General features: G+C 38.2%; 1 protein-coding gene across 3 annotated transcripts in view; it reads right to left on the reverse strand.

Moving 5' to 3' along the window:
• Positions 1 to 18,240, reverse strand: part of LOC149022348 (Eukaryotic aspartyl protease family protein) — a 75,405-nt gene extending 57,165 nt beyond the window's left edge. For 2 of the 3 annotated variants that reach the window (XM_089150477.1, XM_089150480.1), the window contains exons 1-5: positions 18,162 to 18,240; positions 17,531 to 18,068; positions 17,159 to 17,288; positions 16,674 to 16,924; positions 13,128 to 13,352 (exon numbers count right to left, since the gene is read on the reverse strand). In XM_089150477.1, the coding sequence (XP_089006603.1) occupies positions 13,128 to 13,352; positions 16,674 to 16,924; positions 17,159 to 17,288; positions 17,531 to 17,748 (824 nt within the window). In that variant the 5' untranslated portion in view covers positions 17,749 to 18,068; positions 18,162 to 18,240. Of the gene's footprint in view, positions 1 to 13,127; positions 13,353 to 16,673; positions 16,925 to 17,158; positions 17,289 to 17,530; positions 18,091 to 18,161 lie in introns of all 3 variants that reach the window. The other variant, XM_089150478.1, reaches the window with a different exon arrangement.
• Between the last annotated feature and the right edge of the window lie 1,435 nt (positions 18,241 to 19,675).

The following is a 19,675-nucleotide window of genomic DNA, read 5'->3' on the forward strand; positions in this document are numbered from 1 at the left end:
TAACTTTGATATGATTAAAAAAAATTCTCAATTACAAGTATTCTATTGTGTGTTGCTACTGCAATTATGTTTGTTCAATTTGGAATCCTCAAGATTGAAGAACAACGTAGGTGTATGGTGAAGTCAAGCCTAGATTCTAGCCATGGCTGAACCACAGTTGTGAAATCCCTCATAACCCTAACCCATAAATCCATATTGTATGTCCGAAAACCCCGAGTGCAGGAAGAAGGCAACTGTGGGTCATTCAAATTGAAACCATTGGATTTGACTTTGAACCAATGGAAGTAGATGGAGATGATGCTAAGTTAGGAACCTTATCGGATTTCGGAAGAAGAACTAACTTGAACGTAAACGGACTTGGTCAATGGATCAAGAGTACAATAATATGACACAAGTGGAAGATCCCAAAAAACTAGGTAAGACCCTTCTATAACTTGAAAAAGGACCCAAGATGAAGTTAGGGCTTTCAAAGCACCAAAATACACTTTTTGACCAAAAGTATCAAGTTGGCAGCCTGCCTTGGTTGCCCCAGGTGACCAAGCCTGTCTCAAGGCCAAAATTGGCACTTTCGGGAAATTAGGTTTTTGAAGCCCTATTTAATTATTTTTTGTTCTAAAACATGTCTGATGTTCTAAAGTTGTCAGTGACACTCTAGAGAACCCTCTCCGAGGTGAAGCAAGGTTTGGAAACATCCATCAAGTTTTCCATCCGACGATTCTTCTTCTACAAGGTTGGCAGTCACTCTATTCTTTATAGTTTTTCTTGCTCTCTTGTTTCAACCTACTGTAGAGACTTAGGAGGTCTAAATCTACTATAATGACTTATTTTTCAATTCTCTTAGTTCTAGAGTAAATCTCCATTCACTCTAGCTCTTCCGTGAACTTCACGGTATGATTTCAGTAAATACCTAGCATGAATCTATGTGATTTTTATTCTCTTTAATTAGTATATCTTCAATCCATGTGGTATGATTTCAGTAAATACCTAGTATGAATCTATGTGATTTTTATTCTCTTTAATTAGTATATCTTCAATCCATGTTAGATCATATTCTATGATGTTTTCAGACCTTATTTTACTATTCCCTTTACCATAAAGTGAATCTCCATTCACTCTAGTCTATCTGTGAATCTGCAATTTGACTACGGATGAAACCTAATATAGGACTCGTTACGTTTTCATTCCTTTGCCATGATTAATGCTTAAATCATAATAGATAATGTCCTATCATGATTTCAGAATTTTCAAGTTAGTTTTGGAGTGGTTTGGAACCCAAACAATACGTTTTCTATCGATTTTAGGATTTTCTATCCGTACACAGCAGCCTTGGTCAATTGGCTTGGCAGCCCCAGGCGACCAACCATGTTGCTTATAGCAGAGTTTTCCCCTCTTTTCATCTTCAAACCTTTAGGGTTTGTTCCTAACATTGAATCATCATATTATTAGGACTTTTTTGGGAAAGTTTGAACTCATCTTTTGATCTACTCTTCAAAGGTTTCAAATCGACAACAAGGTGAAGATGTTCACTTACATATAACCTTAGTTACATTCTTATTTGTAATAGGACTTGAATGCATGTTCTATATTGTTGTTTTCGGGACGTAAACATGATTGTTATGCCTCTGTAATTTCAGAATATTGTTAATAATGATGTTATGCATATTTGTTAAATATGTGAATGTTTGGAATGAGAATGAATTATGATACGATGAGGTGATGGGAATCATATTGTAATGTGAATGCTTAGGCTTTGATTGTGAATTTGGGAATGGCATTTGGGTGTTTTTGTCTTGGAACATCAATAGAAGTGGTACGGGACACAATCCTAAAATGCCCCTTGGCGCATTTTATGATTACTAGATATCATACCTAGGATGTCTAAAAGTGTTTGGTTAGAAACCCCGTAACATCAAACCCTATTAGCGTGGGTATTGAGGCCGTGTGACCCATGGCAGCAATGGGGATTGTGGGTGCTCAAGACCGGTATCCAACCCATAAGAGGACACAATCACATTGTGAGAGTCATTCATTGGTAGGGTCGCATTATAATAAGCCTGGACTCATGGGTGCTCAAGACCGATAGACAACCCATGGGAGGACATATGAGGTTCTCCTTTATTATATATGGATGACCAATAGGGTTAAGAGTCCGTAGTCCAAGTTGGTTGGTGCCACAGGATACGATGACTCTAGGGGGAAGGATACCGGAACCGATTGTGAGAGGCATGAGGGGAAGTATCCGATCCTAAGTTGATGTGATTCAGTACATGACTTGGATTGGACTAGGTATAACCTTGACACATGCCAATACTCATACCAAATGGTGTGGTGAGAGAGCGGTGACCTAAACCCCAGCAATGGTAATAGTCCGAGAGGGCTGCCCATAACCCCTTACCCATGATCCCAAAAGAGGTAGCTAGTCCGTGTGGGATCAAAGTGACATAGACCTTCCCAGAGGAGGCTGGTGTTTTATCTTAATGCGAGTTTGTCATTAGAGACTAGCATCTTTAGAGTAAGTCGCATCCTTGCATATAGTGTCATATCATATTGCATCATGTTCTTGAATTAGATTGTAATGTTATTTGTATGTGAACTACTCGCTGAGTTCTTTTGAGCTCACCCTTCGGGGACAATGTTTGTTTCAGATGACTTTGCAGCGAAGAAAAGATCACGAGCCCTTGTTCGGAGGTCCCTTCCTTATATTATGCAACTGAGGAAACAATTGGTATTGATAGTAGCTCGTGGTGCAACTCGAGTACCAGTATGGAGTACTATCACGACTCCAATCAACAATGATAGAAGTTGCCTTACTCGCCGGTGGGATTACAAACTCGACATTGATCCAAGTTACAAGAATACAAACCCTCGAGGAAGAAGGTGAAAATAGAATAAGAAGAACCATTAGAAGACATAGATTAGTTTGATAGTCTTCTTTATTTCTCTCAGTTATAATACTTTAATTTTGACTATTCTTCCGTACTTTGACTATTTAAGTTACTTTCGCACACTTTTACTCTGATTATTTTGGTGTCACTTCCGGACTCTAATATTGTTTTAAGATCCTTCTGAGATCCATACTTTGATTATTCTTCTAATTACATTAATACAATGATCTATTCTTGCTCATGATTGTACTATTGTGTTATGTGGGACGATGATTGTTGGGACTTGATCTTCGGGGTTGTGGATTACACCTCCGAGTATTTCAGTTAGGATACCGGCTGGGGGGATGTGACAACAGTAATGTAAACCCAAAATCTAGGATTAGGGCTGAATAGGGTTGGGAACAGGGTAAGACTAGGTTCGGCTATGGCTGGGAATTAGGGATTGGTTGAATTTCAATCCTCCCCATTATTGAAGAATGGAGTTGTATTCCATCTCATATCCATGTATCTCTTGATACCATGGAATTGACTTGATCTTCCTGACAGCAGCTCTGTCTTACTTGGATAGTTAAGGGACCCGGTTGCCCTCAGAGTAGGAAGTATACAGTTTCCAGGTGGTCGGGAAGTTAAGATCCGATTGAGGCGCTCAGCAGAAGAAATACCGCTTGCGTCATCCCTTGTGATTGGAAGGGCAGGTTCCCCTGGCAAGAATGTTGCCCAACCAATCAAGCTCAACTTTGTTGCGCTTGGAAAGAACAACCCAACCAGGAGGATGGGAAAGAGAAAGAACATGAAAATGTACAAAAAGATGAAGAGAAGGTGTGATGCCAAGTTCAAAACATAAACCCAAAAAGCCGACGATGAGACGCCAGCTATTGGGAAGAAGCATGCCAGGACATATATCCCAGTGATTTAGAATGGCAGAAAACAAAGAATTGAAGAAAGGAAAGCGAACCCCGCTTTCCAAAGTATCTATATACAAGAAAATTCGCCAGGAATGATCGAATTAACCCTCTCATCAGGAGTGGGGGCCCTAAGATGGTACGAGGAAGGAAAGTCGGAGCATTCGATGGCTAAAGGAAGGTTCTCCTTGGTAAAGGAGGAAGCAACAGAACCAGGTCCATCATTGGATTTGATAGGTTGTTTGGACTACCCAGAGGATTCGGCAGTCGCCTTGGAATTCTGGATGGTCCAGACTCAGGAAGCGCAGAAGGAGCCTTACCACTTTCTTTTGCTCTTTTATGTTGGCTAACTTCTTCGAAGTCACGCCATATGGCAGTTAAGGTTTTCTGGTCACTATCCGATTGCTCAAGAGGGACTGAGGCAAAGGCCTTGTCACCAGAGTCGCCCTTACCAGCACTAATTTCAGGAGGAATTTCAGAAGAAACCCTACCGCCTTCCATTACTAAAAAAGTTTGCTTGTGGTTTTTAACAAGAAAAAGAAACCTAGAGACAAAAGTAAAGATTGCAAAGGAGTCAGTAGACTTACTGAATCACTGAAGCAGAATGCTCGAGAGTGAGAAGATCGTTAGAGCGCGAAGAAGATGATGAGGTTTTAAAATTCCAAACAAAGAGAATGAAACCTACGAAGACAACGAACCGCTTTTAAGCACTCGCACGAGTGATCGAGGACGTGTACGATCGAGATGGATTCAACATCAACGATCGAAATTTGGAGACGGTTCGAAAGTTTGAACTCACGAATCAAAAACAGGTGTTTAGAAACCGTCGTTTCGATTTTATGAGCAATGATAGTTTCGGCTGCAGAGGACGCGTGGCGTCACCCCCAAAAAAAGTGAAAATATTTACGATGCTCGAGGAAAAAGCAATACAGCCGCATTAAATGTGATACGACATTTAATGGGTTGGGGATTATGCAAAACTATTGTTCGACCAAATACCCAGTTCAAAACCAAGCCCTCGGGATCGTACGAACGCTTGGTCTGGGGGGCTCGTGATATGGAGAAAATATAACCGAACCTGGTTCAACCTTGGTTCGATCCTCTACCCCGGTAGGGACGAAAGGAATCGACTCGCTTCCGAGTGAGCCGGGTCCAGGAGATAGCTTGTTGAGGAAGAAAACTAACTCAGTCATAAGCACGCCCTAATCCACTACGATCGGAATGGACTAATCATCAAAGACGGGTAGCAGCATTTGCGGCTGTTGCTTATTGTTATTATATGGATAACTACCATATAACGATCGTATTATCGAAGGAGTCATCTACTAGTCCAACCTAGTAGGGATCTATCACTCAACGGATCTATCCGTTAAGATCTGACGACTATCCGAAGAAGGCTCAAATACTTCCAACGAAGGAGATTCGAAGATACACTCTATATAAGACATCACCTACTCACAAGGTAGAAGGACACATATTTGAATCGTATTCTCGTTATTCATTCCTTAGCTCTGTGCTCAAGCAGAGCCGTTTATGATTAAGTTCATCAATTGACTTAGCCTTCGGAGGTGGACTCTCGATCCCAGCGGTCGGGCCACATCTGACGTTCATTTTTGCAGGTCATCCGCAGGAGATCAGGCAGATGCAGATGGAGTCAAGACAGGAGTAGATGTAGTCTCAACTGACTTAGATTTTAGATGATGTTAGGACACTTAGAGATCAGAGACGGTCTCCTAGATAGATTGTACTAGGATTTCATTTTATGTTTATCAGCTGTAACTCGTTGTAAAAACTTTTTAATACTAATGAAGTTCACATTGTTTCACTTTATTATTGTACATTATACACTTTCCTTTTATTGCATTAAGTGATGTTTATTAAATTATAATTATTTTGTATTATCCAACAAACAAATTAAGCTTCATTAATTAAGTTTCTCGTTCAAGTGTTCTATTATTCACATCTAAGAATACTTGTTATCTGTGGTTAGGGTTTCCTTGAACTCGGGGCTCTGATACCACTCTATCACATCCACCCAGCCGGTACCTACCTAGCATACCCGGGTGCGTGATCCACAGCCCTGAGGATCAAGTATCGAGGAAACCAACCTCCCACATATACAATAACAGAATCATGAACAATATAATCAATGTAATATCATGTAATAATGAGATCAAATAAGAAGAAGAGAGACAATATAATCAGAGTGCAGAAATAAACAATACCATATGAAAATCATAAATAAAGAGTAAGTGGAGAAATCACTCCCCAAATAGCAGCGGAAAAGTAGTTTGAATATAATAAAGGTTACAATTCAATTCTCAAAAGAGGGAAATAAAGGGATAAATATCTAAACTAGTGTTTCTTCGGTCTTATACAGTATATCCTCATAAACATAAACAAATGAAATAAGACATGGCCGACTCCGCTCCAGGGTGGGACTAATCCTGTGGCTGAATTTCAATCATGAACCTTGTTGTAATTTTAAAATAAGAACTGAATCTTCAAGTTTAGGGTTTTGAAACTTAGGACTTAATAGGAATTAGGGTTTCTAGAGGATGACTAGGCTAGGGTTAAGGTCATAGGTAAAGGAGGTATTGGGGAGGGTGATTCTAAAAGGACCAGGACTGGGTGAAGGGTTTAAAAGTTATGCGTGAATGAGGGTTAGGGTTTCTAGGGATTGGTAATGAAGATGAAGTGTAGGGTTTCCTAGGATTTTGAGTGACGCGAAAGGTCTGTAGTTAGGATCGAATATAAGGGTATTGATTCCTAATGGGGGTGGGAATTAGATGAGGGATTTGGTAGATCTAGGGTCTTAGGTTTAGGACGAGGGTAGGGAAAACTCAAGTTTAGAAAACTCTGAAAATTAAATGCTGCCACAAGAGAGAAGAGGGGGAAAAACAGAATGGGGGGGGGGGGGGGGTGCTATAATGAGGGAAAGGGAGGGGATTGAAGGAATAGGGTTAAAAGGAGGTGTGGAGATGCTACCTCAAGGATTGGGAAAGGGTAGGGAGGTTAGTGATAGGTAGGGGGCAAAGTTTAACAAAATAGAGATTGAAGTTTTTGTTTTTTTTTTTTTTTTTTTTGTTTTTGTTCGAGGGTCTGCATGCAAGGGGGAAGCGGAAAAGAGGGGTTGCGGGCATAGTTCGACATTTCGCCAAAATTTGCTAGTTTTAGTAGTCATTAAAACGATTCCAACTGAAACACAAAATGACAATGCTTAGGCAAAATTCGCAATTTTGACATTGTCGATATCAGGTGAAACTTTGAGTATAAATTTCAGATTTCACCTAAGTTTCACACATTTGGAGCTAAATTTCAACAAAAGCTTCCTAATGCTATTTTGAGTCATTTTTTGTGATCTCTGGGTGGATTTTTGTCATTTCTAGTGTGTTCTTGCGTGGATGTTGCAGGGAAATCCATGCATTAAGTGGATCGAGCCTCATTTTTGCTAGATATGGGAGTTTTTCATCTCTGACGTATACCATTCTTCCCTAAACTTATTTTTTTGAAAATGCATGTTATATAGTTGTTGGATGGGCCCAAAAATAATATATTTTGAACATCATGGACCGATCTATGAACTCATGATATTGCAATTTTATTTTTTTTTCAAAAAATTTGCTTTCCTATATATAGAATGTAAAACTATATTTGATATACACCTCGAATGGTGATGGAATAAATATAATTTGAACTAGGGTCTCACAGAGTTAAAATATTTTTCCACCCAATAAAAAATGATATTATTTTTAAAAAGTACTAAATAACTGTAAAAATTATAAATTATTATGGAAAACTGAAAATTTTGGAAAATAAGTTTTGAAAATTAAAAAAATATATGAAATGGCTTTCTATACGTTGTTGAAGTGTTGTCCATATGGTTTCATTGCCGGTCTTGCTATAAGCAGCCAATTTTATTGCTGAAAAATTTTTATAAATGATTTTATATTTAAAAAAAAAGGGATAATTAATATTGGCCCCCTGTACTTTGATTTTATTACTACTATATCCCCTGTACTTTTCAAAATTACTAATCCAACCTTCAACTTTGTCTATAATTACTATTGCCCCCCTACCATTAAGTTCCGTTAGTTAAACTGATGATGTGGCATCTTTATATTTTCTCAAAAACCCCAAAATACCCTTATACTTATCTCTTTACTTATTTACCCTTTTGTCAAGTTACAGTAGTACCCTTAATTAACTGTGGACAAAAAAAATAACTATAATCCGTTTTATTCTCAAAAAAAAAAAAAAAAAAAACCAAATAAAGAAAGAATGATTGAATAAAACTCAAATAGAAACCGAAGAGGAAGGAAAATCAAACTCAACTCAAATTGGAAACTGAATATCACCTAAATTTTTTTAAAATAAAAGAAGTTTAGTGAGGGTGGGAAACCAAATTGGATTTGAATTTTGTTCATTTCTTTAATTCAAAATAAATGAAGTTTAGTGAAGGTGGGAAACCAAATCGAATTTGGATTTTGCTCATTTCTTTAATTCAAAATAGATGAAGTTTTGTGAAGGTGGGAAACCAAATCGGATTTGGATTTTGCCCATTTCATTAATTCAAAATAAATGAAGTTTAGGGTAAAATTGACATTTAATCTGGTTTTATAAATGGGGTAGCATCGTCTTTTGATTTCTTAATTTTAATGAAGGGCAAATTAGACATTACATATTCAAACTTAACAGCAACTTAACACCGTTATAAAGAAGGGGGGGCAACAGTAAATTCGTAAAGAACAGGGTTTTATTAGTAATAAAATCAAACTACAAGGGGGCAATAGTAATTATCCCTAAAAAAAAAATTTATATATATAATATATACACGCACAAGGTAAACATTACTAGCTAGTTACATCATTGTTTCTTTATCTAGAAGAAATTATTTTCCTGTTGTTCAGTGACTTATGAAATCATTTTGTGTATGCAATAGTGATCATGTCTTGGAGCATGAGGCATAGATGGAGGCTATTTCTTGCCCTGTTGATTCTGATTTCGATGAGGACAATGATGATCCCGTGGATGTACGTACAACTGCAGAGGAAAGGGATTTGAGGCTGGTAATAGCAAAGAGCAGGGCATTGCTGGCACAGCAAGAGAGGGAGAGGCAATGCAAGAGCTAGTCCCTTTAGAGCTGCAGGAGCTGGACTATTTGGGTCTAATGGTGCTTTTGGTGTGTATAGGACGCCTCAAAGTCAAAAGGCTGCTCATTCTCCATAAGTAGATCCTTGACGATGACAAGATCCAATATTAGAGCAAGATTCAGATGTTTTTAGGAAGAGGGGGTGGAGCAGCCCAAGATCAGAGGTCATTGGAAGAACACAAAGCATAAGGTGAAGGAAGCAGTGGTGAAGTAGATGATCTTCACACCATTCCAGCCAACACAGCACAGGGCCCCTATTATCAGTTGATAATTGACACCATCGCAGAGGTTGGTTCAAGGAACCATGACCCCATACCTTATGAGAAACGACACAAAACAAGGCAATACAAACCGACACATACCAATACAACCGATACAAACTACTACAAAGGGGGGAAATGATTTCTTCACTCTTGTGACGAGTTATAGAAAGGGGTGCACTATTGAAAGCAAATTCAAAGGGGTTCCATGATCTGTGGGCCTTTCTTTGCAGAGTGACAAACAAATTTAAACTCAGGGCCTGATTCTGTCTTCGAACCTTTTGATTCCAAAGCTAATCTCCATGATTCTAATTTGGTATTAATCCTCACTTGGGTCTCATCAATCAACACAATATCATCCGCAAAAAGCATACACCAGGGGACCTCATCTTGAATGTCTTTGGTTAATTCATCCATTACCAGTGCAAATAGATATGGGCTTAAAGTTGACCCTTGATGTAGCCCAACTGTTATCGGGAATTCATTACTGTCCCCCCACTATTCTAACACTAGTCACCGAACCATCATACATATCCTTAACTATATCTACATATTTACTTGCAACACTTCTTCTCTCTAGTACTTGCCAAATTAACGCTCTAGGGACTCTATCATAAGCTTTTTCTAGGTCAATAAATACCATATGAAGGTCTTTCCTACATTCTCTATACCTTTCCATAAGTCTCCTAATTAGGTAAATAGCCTCCGCTGTAGATCTTCCTGGCATAAACCCAAATTGGTTCTCCGTAACTGTAGTTAAGTGTCTCAAACGGGTTTCAATTATTCTCTCCCATAATTTCATCGTATGGCTCATCAATTTAATGCCCCTATAGTTATTACAACTTTGAATATCTCCTTTATTTTTGTAAATTGGAACCATGACGCTTCTCCTCCATTCATGCATTTTCCCTGTGCTCATAATCTTATTAAACAACTTAGTCAACCAAACTAGTCCATGGGTTCCTAAGCTCTTCCATACTTCAATTGGGATTTCATCAGGACCTTGTGTCTTGCCGAGTTTCATCCTCCTTAAAGTTTCTTTTACTTCGAACATCGAAATTCTACGTATATAAGTTCGGACATTGGTGCCTTGGTGAAAGGTGTAATTGTCCAAATCATAAGTGCTTGAAGAATGCTCATTTAGTAAACTAGAGAAATAGGTTTCCCATCTTTTCTTAATGTCCTCCTCACAAACTAATACTTTAACATCTCCATTTTTAATACATCTAACATGGTCAAGATCTCTACTATTCCTATCCCTCATCTTAGCTATCTTATAAATAGATTTTTCCCCTTCCTTCGTGCCCAACTTATTGTATAACTCTTTATACTTCTTTTCCCTTGATTTTTCTCCTTATTTGTCAAGTTTCACCACCTCATCATCTGTTCGATCATGATGAAAGTTACAAACTAGATATTTTGTCTTCGTTGTACTTAGTTTAAAGCCTCTTGATTCCAAAGTTGTTCTCCATGATTCTAACTTGGGTATTAATCCCTACTTGAGTCTCATCTATCAACACAATATCATCAGAAAAAAAACATACACCAAGGGACATCGTCTTTAATGTCTTTGGTTGATTTATCCATCATAAGTGCAAATAAATATGGGCTTAAAGTTGATCATTGATGTAGCCAAACTATAACTGGGAATTCATTACTTTGTCTCCCCACTGTTCTTATACTTGTCACTAAACTATCATACATATCATTAACTATGTCTACATATTTACTTGCAACACTTCTTTTCTCTAGGAAAGTGAAATAATAAAGGAATATAATCAAAATAAGCCTCTAATAAAACTCATAATACACATCATGTGCTACTTTCTACCCATATTTTTAGCTCATCAAATTGCCAAATTACTATGTAAACACATGGAATCAAAAGCCAATACATATACTATCTAATAATAGACTTAATCCCAAGGAAGGGAATGGTGATAAATCTGCATCAAGAGTGGACACAATAGAATCTCACCCCAGAAGTTCATCTTTTGTTGAGATATAAATTTGTTTTCCTAACCCTATTTCCACGATGATGTAACCCAATTCCAAGGTTAAGGTTTCTTGGAATATTTTTCTATAATTTAGGATTAGCCCAGAATCGATTTTCTCGAGAACTAGCAAGGTAACTATCAGATGAGGTTCACATGGATAATTTTATTATATATATGTGGGATAGTTATGGTTTGAAGGGATGGTCAAGGAGATAAAATTGGGATCTGAAAGGGTAGGCCCGGTAGGGTTTAGGTAAGATTTGGTTTAACAAAACTAAATGGCTTGATAAGGAAAAAGTTAAGGTTTTATCAAATCCCTATTGGATATTTTTGAGATATCCAAAATCAATATGGGATTGAGAGGATTTAACAAAAGTAGCTTGGGGTGGTTAGGGAGATTACAGGGATGATTGAAGGGATGAAACAAGAGATGAGAGATTTCTAGGGTATCTTGGAATGGATCTTGGGCAATCTTTCTTGAATATTTCCTTTCTTTTCTTCTTTTCTTCTTTTCTTTCTTTTCTTTCTTTCTTTCTTTTTTCTTTCGTATCTTTTCTTTCTTTTTCTTCCTTTTTTCTGTTTTAGACTTGCCGCAAGTCAGAGAAGGGGACAAAGAGCGAGCCAAGAGAGAAAGAAGGGGGAAAGGTGGGTGCCATAAGGGTTGGGGAAGGTGGGGGAGGGGTTTAAAGGTGCTGCAGCGGATGGGGGAGGGTTCCTATGACCTGCGCATGAGAGAGAAGGTGAGGGGAAGGTCGTGATGGAGAGAGAAGAGGAATGGGGATGAGGTGCGGGACTTACTTGAGGAAGCAGCTGGAACTTGAAGATGGTTGCTGAAATTGAAGAAAGAAACCTTGAGGTCTGCCATGACACCCCCCCCCCAAAAAAAAAAAAAAAAAAAAAAAAAAAAAGGCACCACTTGTTTTCCCACAAGAGTCTTAATTCTTTATTTAATTCAGTCTAAGCTTACAATGAGAGGAATGGCTTTCTTAAAACCTTGCATAAAGAAAGAGAGAATTTGACTCTAACTAGGAATTAGAAATAGACTTAACTAGGGTTTCCTTTAACTAAGATCCACCTTACACTTAAGACAACCATAAAAATTAAGAAATTTTTTTACCAAAAAAAAAAAAAAAAAAAAAAAATTAAGAAATTTAACTCATACTAAAAGACCTAATTCCAAAAGGAATCTTTATTTAAAATAAATTTCCAATGGCACTAGAATTCAATTGACTAACTCAAACAAGGAAATAAAAATAGATCTGGACTCCAAAAATTAAAATTAAAATTCTGAAATTAAAATAATCAACTGATTAAGAAGGGAAAATGACCAAACTGCCCCTACAGGGGTTTGCCCATCCCTCATTGAGCCATGTTGGTTGGGCCTTGGGGATCAAGTTGGGATTTCGGCCAGAGGGGGGGTCAGTGCTTACATTACGGGGCTTGTAGATTTCTCATATTTGCTTTAATTTAAATTCATGTTCTGTTGACTTCTGAATTGTCTCCTTATAATATTAATCTGGAGTCTTACTGTTTTGTTTTCGGGTAAAATCTGGTATCTTACTTGAGTTCTAAATTTTTTCAAGGTATCAGGCATCATTATTTATTCTTCCTAGTAGCAGAAGTTAGGATTCAGCCAGCCCCAAGCTGCACACTTGGGGAGTGAGGATTTCAACATGGCGTTGTTTCTCTGTTTTCTATATTTTCTCGGGGCTCATCTAAAGTTGCTGGCATTGGTCATTTCTCTTTTTATTTCAAGAAGTTTTCTTTCACCTGTGGCTAACCCAACAATGAAGATATACATATGTGTACATACGCTGACAGATAATAAAATATCTCTGTTAACCCTTAGTCTATCAGTAAATTCACAAGATCATGAGGCCATATATGAGGAAGCTAAAAAACGTTGAATAAAGTACATTAACAGCACATACTGATTCTGTACCAATGGAGTTGTCTTTACTTTGGGCTGTACCACGTCTCCAATACCGAAGATCCCACCTCCATTAGCACCACCAAAGCAGTGAGAAAAAATCTTGCTTATATTTCCGGATGAAGACAGTTGTGAAATGATTGATGAATTTGACTGTCCAAAACCAAATATGCCATCAAGTGCTCCATTAGATGAACCTAGATCACCAGATTGTTTAGCACCACACCTACCACAGAAACATTAAAAACAACTCTATATATTATAGATGCAGTAAAATGATGAAAACTTAAACAAGAAATGGGTAAGGCAAACACCAATGAAAAAAAAGAGCAAATTACACGGCACCCGCTATAAAGGGGGTAAAACTCTTGACCACCATGGCACCCACACTCAAAATTACAAGTTACCTACAGTTACATTTTCAGTTAAATGGACGTGTAAAATGACCAACATACCCTTACTTGCATTCAACTCATTTAAAATGACCAATCTACCCTCATTTTAATTTTCTCACAGCCAACCCTTAGGTGGTCTCCCTTCACCTATCTTCTAACTATACCTCACCGAACCACCATGGCCGGAAACTGTCCCTGCCGGAAAATCCCCTCTCTCTCTCACCTAACCAACCAAAGAAGAGCTGTTAGGCAAGTGTGCCACACAAGGCCACAAACAATGGATTTTTCTTTATACAGCTGATTTTAAAAATATGTTCTTTTTAATGGATTTGGCTGGTCGTCTGAAATTCTTATTGTAAAACCGTCTTTCCCCAAAAATTTAGTGAAAATCAAAAACGAACAGACAACAAAGATTACAAAACACAGTAAAATTGGTTAGGTCTTCATTCGTTTTTTCCCTCCAAGTGTAGGAAAGCACGAAGATTTGGAAGTGAAATGAAAAACTTTGAAAAACCCTAAACCCTATTCTCCTCGTTGTCTCGTCTGAAGAAATAGCAAAAAAATTTCAGCACCACAAACTATTTCATTATATTGATGCTGAGAATGAAGTCCCTCTTCTTCCTCTCTCCCACTCGTTCAATATTCCCTTGTCATCTTACCAGAACAAAGCCATTACTCTCTTTTCAGATTCGTCAAAACCTCTATAACCAGTTTCCAAACCCTAATATTTTCTGCCTGAGACCGTTCTGCTCTTCCAAACCCTCGATTTCAAGCTCCACAAGCTCGAACTCGCAAATGAAGGCATCTCAATTCTCTTATGGCGAGATCCATGTCATCGTCGGCCCAATGTTTGCTGGTAAAACTACAGCTCTCCTCAACCGTATCCAGACTGAAAGTGATAACGGCAGGTTTCGGTTTTTCTTATCTCTCAATAGCTTTCTGTAAATACTTTAAATATAAGGGTATTTTGGTCATTTTACACGTCCACTTAACTAAAAATGTAACTGTGGGTAACTTGTAATTTTGAGTGTGGGTGCCACGTAATTTAAGAGGTAATAGAGGGTGGTCAAGAGTTTTACCCCCTTAATAGTGGGTGCCGTGTAATTTGCTCAAAAAAAAACAAAAAATAAAAATAAAAATAAAAAAGTGCAGCTCCAAAGAGAGAGAGAGATCAGAACAAAAAAGTCACACAATGGCAAAAATAACAGAAAAGAACCAAATTAAAATAAAACAGAGAACTAGGATACATATTGCACACCATGTATCAGGGAAACAATAAGATTTCAATTATTTTTCTTGCCCAAAAAACTTTACTTGGATAAGATTTGTATTAATTCTCATCCAGAAAGCTTGAACATTAGCATACATATTGAAGCTGTGAAGTTGTTGTAACCCAGCAGGGCATAAACGGATTTGTTCAGTTCGCATAAATTACCACGATAGTGAAGTTAAAAATCACACAGCACCTGCTGAGTACCAAAATTTGGTCCTACAAGCATCAGAATTGCCAGCAGGATTCAGATTATGTTGTGAAAGGACATAAAAATAGATAGGGGTAAGGCGGTCAACTTGAAAATTTTATCCACCCAAAAGAGAGAAGAAACAAATAAATATAATAAAAACTTTTAAAAAATTTACCTTCTACCAAAACTTTGCTCTTTATATTGCCTGACTAATTTTTCTCTTCAACATGAAATGACATTAACCTCATGCAATTTGAATTAGTGGTGAACTCTCAACAGAAGCAAACATGAATTACTTGATGTATACAGAATCTGACTTTCAAAATATATTTCTTTGTCGAAACTCTAATACGAGTAAGAAGAAGTTCAAATCCTAAGAGAATGCAAGCCAGGTTTTATATAAAAGCAAGAAGTGAAGGCAGCTGATGCAGGTCCAACACCAATTTGGCCTATTTCCTTTTAAAATCAACTTAGGGCTGATAAGTATGGGTGTTGGGCTTTTGTTCAGCAACTTTATGTGGTCATGGGCCTCTTCTGTGGGCCCATAAGTTCAGTGTTTAGGTCAATTACAAAAGCAGGTTTTTATTTTGTTTAAATTAGGTCTGGTCTATTAAGAATGCGCACCTTAACTAAATAGAACTTATCAGGCCCTGATACACCTTAACTAAACAATCCTTATCAATGGCCTGATACAGGTGTGTAAACAGTCCTTATTAGGTTAGTATTCAGATTGGAGTCCTATCTCTAGTTTAGTTTCTGTTTGAGTACTACTAGGAAAGTGAGCATAAGGCTATAAATACAAGCCCTGCACATGCAACAGATTTCAGATTACAAATTAATAAAAAGTAGTGTTGCTGCTTAAGAGTAAGGTAATATTAGAGCTTCTCCATCAGTGGCAAGGTACCTCCAGGTGATTGAGTAAGAAACCTAGGGTTTCTACCAGAAGGATTCTCCTTCAGCGGTGCTTGCAGCCTGCCTTGGCTTCTCCATCATCATCTCAGCCCACCAGACTTGTTTTACAGGTAAGTAACAAGTCAGCAACCAATCCCATCATAAGCCTACCTCATAATCCCTAGAATCCGTATATCCTAGTCCCTCCATCAGAACCCTACCTCATTCTAGATCCATTATCCCTGTATTTCAATTGATACTTGATCCTACTTGCAGCCCTTTTCATCCTACCAAAACCCAAATTTCTAGCAGTCCTAGATTCCCACAACCTAATTCTGAAAATGTAAACCCTAACCTAGATTTTCAGAAACCTAACTCCAAAACTACCAAACTTCCGTCCTAGAACCCAAACATCTTAACCCAAAGTCTGAAACCCTAAACCAGACCCTTTACAGCCTACCCAAAAGCTCTAAAACCCTAACAAACCTAATCCGAGACCCTTGCAAGTTCTAACACTCATTCCAGTTTCTAGCGGAATTAATCCAGCATTCAGTTATCCAAAAAATTTCAGAAACAGATGACTTCAGAGCTCAGACCTGTTTTGACCCCAAGTAGAGGACTGAAACAATTATTGCTGAAACAACCCCCCCCCCCAAACCCTAATTCTTCCAACTGTTATTCATCTGAAGATCTTGGATTCTGGGCCTCATTCACTTGAAGCTACATTAGCAGCATCACACCGTGTCAGTACACATGCTATGAGCTCATCATTTGACAGAGTCGTAAAAACAAACTTACCCAAATATAATGCTTGTATTTGTTGGTGAAGTTTGGAGGTCTCCACTAACTTGATTAAACTGTACAACATCATTCACATAGTATCCAGAAGTTGAACTCCCATCCCCATACACCACAACATATCCACAGTAGGATGAATTAGTGGTGCAGTCAGAAACGGGGCCTCCAGAAGCAACAGTACAGAACTCTTGGTCACAACTAACTATCTGTGCAGTACTTGAGGCATTTGGATCGTACAGCTGAAGATCAACCTGTAAAATAAAAAATGCAAAATTAACTACATGTATTACACAGAGAGAAAGCTGATCTATTAACTCAGATGTCCGCCTCCTTTTATAGGCTAGAAGAAAGGGGGGGAAAAAAAACAAAAAAGGGAGCTTTCGCACGAACGTTGATAGAAACTAAAACGAAAGTTTTTCTTAATAAGAAAAGGAAAAGAAACATAGATAATGAAGAGATGGAATCGAAATCAAGAATAAGCATACACCAAGATTGCTTTTTGTTGGACAGTTGGTACATCCGATGCAATTCAGCCATAAAATGTCACTTCCTGTGTCAACTTGAACATAGTATGTCTTTGCAGGAGAGCCGATTCCAAGTTGTGTAAAGTAAAGCCTATGAAAGCAAACCAAGAAACTATATATAAATGAAACATGAAATATGAAAACTATTGGAGCAACTTACTTCAAACAAAGCAAATCAATCTCACACAAACTCATTATAACTTCCACTCAATGATTTTAAAATTAGCCCAATAAGCAGTAACCCCAAACATCAGAGAAACATCAGACCCATCAAAAAGGGTTCTCCAACAAAGTAAGGAGATTAAGAATGAAATTAGAGAATTGGAGACTAACCCAGAAGAATTTGCCAGTCCATTCCCACCTAAAGGAAGGTCAATATTATACAGCATCCGACGGTGACGGCGACTATCATGTTCTTTCATGGCGCTCAGAGACCGCTGCTCTCGCCCACCAAACTTGTTCACTACATTCAATACCACGTTGGCAGAGACATGGCAGACTACAAAGAAAACCAAAATGGAGAACCCAAATATCGATCTTCTGAGATCCATTTGTCTCTATTACCCTAATCACTATCTCCAAGTTTACGAGTTCCACAGATGTAGCAGAAACCCAAAAAGGGAGAAAAAGGAATAGAACAGTTCAATTTATTCACACGGAGAGAGACAGACAGTGTGTGTGAGGGAAGAACACAAAACAACAATCTCCACGCTTTTCAACGGCGAAGAACTGTCTTCAGATGGTTACCCAAATGAGCTTGCATCTCTTTCCTCACTCTTGCTTTCTTCTCTGCTTCTTAGAATGATCAATCAATTTCTTTCCCAAGTCGCTCGTTTGACTACGGGTTAATATGGGGACGAATCAAAATACCCTAACAAAAGGAGTCCAAGAGACTTTATTAATTGAAATTAATTTACGATAATATAAATTAGGAATTATATTTAAATTTCTTAGGCATACGTACTTCAGTTTTCAACTGTCGTCTCCCACATCAACCGCTCTTCCTTCGCTGCTCTCCGACATACCTTCAGGTTGTTTCAGCCTTTCAGGTTTTCAGGTTTACCCGGTTTGTGCTTTATTTTAAGAGAGTAGGGCGTATACGCTGGCAGTGTGCACTTTGGTCCGCCCCTATTTCCTCTCTCATACATTGGTTTTATTTCCTCTCTCATACATTGTTTTTGGGCCTATTTGGTTACATGAATCCAGAGATTTCATTCATGAATGTTAGATTTATACATGTTTGGTTATGAAAATCTCTAGATTCATGAAATCTAGAGATCCATCTTTTTACACTAAAAACGTGAATTTATAGATTTATGGGTAAGGGTTGAAATCCATAGATTTCATCCTTACTATAAAAACGCTAGGCATTTGTGCATTCATAAAAATCATAGATGAATCCATAGATTTCATTCCACATATTCGGTTAACCGAACAGTTAATTATATAAAATGTGACTACATAGATTTGAAATCTATAAATTTGAAATCTCTAGATATTTGAAATCTCCAAACTCGTGTAACCAAACAGGCCCTTAGTACATGGTATTGGAATGAGCATCGGTAATAGATCTATAAGGACCAATTCGACTTAGTTGCACCACTGGATTAGACTTATATACAATAATAATTCAATCGATAAACTATCTTGATATGGAGAAAATATGATCGAACCGGGTTCATACTTGGTTTGATCCTCAACCCCGGTCAAGACAGAAGGAATCGACTCGCTCCCGAACGAACCGGATCCGTAAGATGGCTTGCTAAGGAAGAAAACTTATTCAGCTACAAGCACACCCTAATCCAACTTATAGATTAGGTTAATTACCCTAATGATGGCAGACTCAAATTGACGGCTGCTGCTAATCATTATCGAAGGGATAATCATTGCATAAGCTGGAGGTTATCTCAGGAGTCCTCTACTAATCCAAACTAGTAGAAGTCTATCACTCAACGGATCTAACTATTAAGATCCAACGACTACCCAAGGAAGGCTCAAGTGCATCCAACGAAGGAGATTCGAAGGTACACTCTATATAAACATCACTGCCATATGAGGTGAGGGACTCAAATTCATATACAGACTGGTAGACGTAAACTATCAGGGGCTTACGATCTAGATCACCTTTCCTAGTTCTTCATTCCTTAGCTTTGTGCTTCTAGCAAAGCCGTTTGTGATTAAGTTTATCAACTGACTTAGCCTTCGGAGGTGGACTCCCGACCCACGTGGTCGGGCCACGTCTGACGCTTTAGTTTTGCAGGTCATCACGAGGAGATCTAAGGGCTGAGCAGATTTTGGACGCATCATTTGGCGCCATCTGTGGGAACGACTTGTAAAGCCATGGTGACTAGATTGGCAGCAGCCGCACAGCTGCTGCACAACGTGATTCCGGTGTTCAAATCCCTGGAGTGAATAATCCAGACGTTCCCCAGGGAAGCCAACATCCTATTGAAGTAGATGGTGGTCAGAGAGGACATA

This window comes from Hakea prostrata, chromosome 3, assembly GCF_041222555.1.
Source record: "Hakea prostrata isolate BN-2017 chromosome 3, UWA_Hpros_2, whole genome shotgun sequence".
NCBI lineage: Eukaryota > Viridiplantae > Streptophyta > Magnoliopsida > Proteales > Proteaceae > Hakea > Hakea prostrata.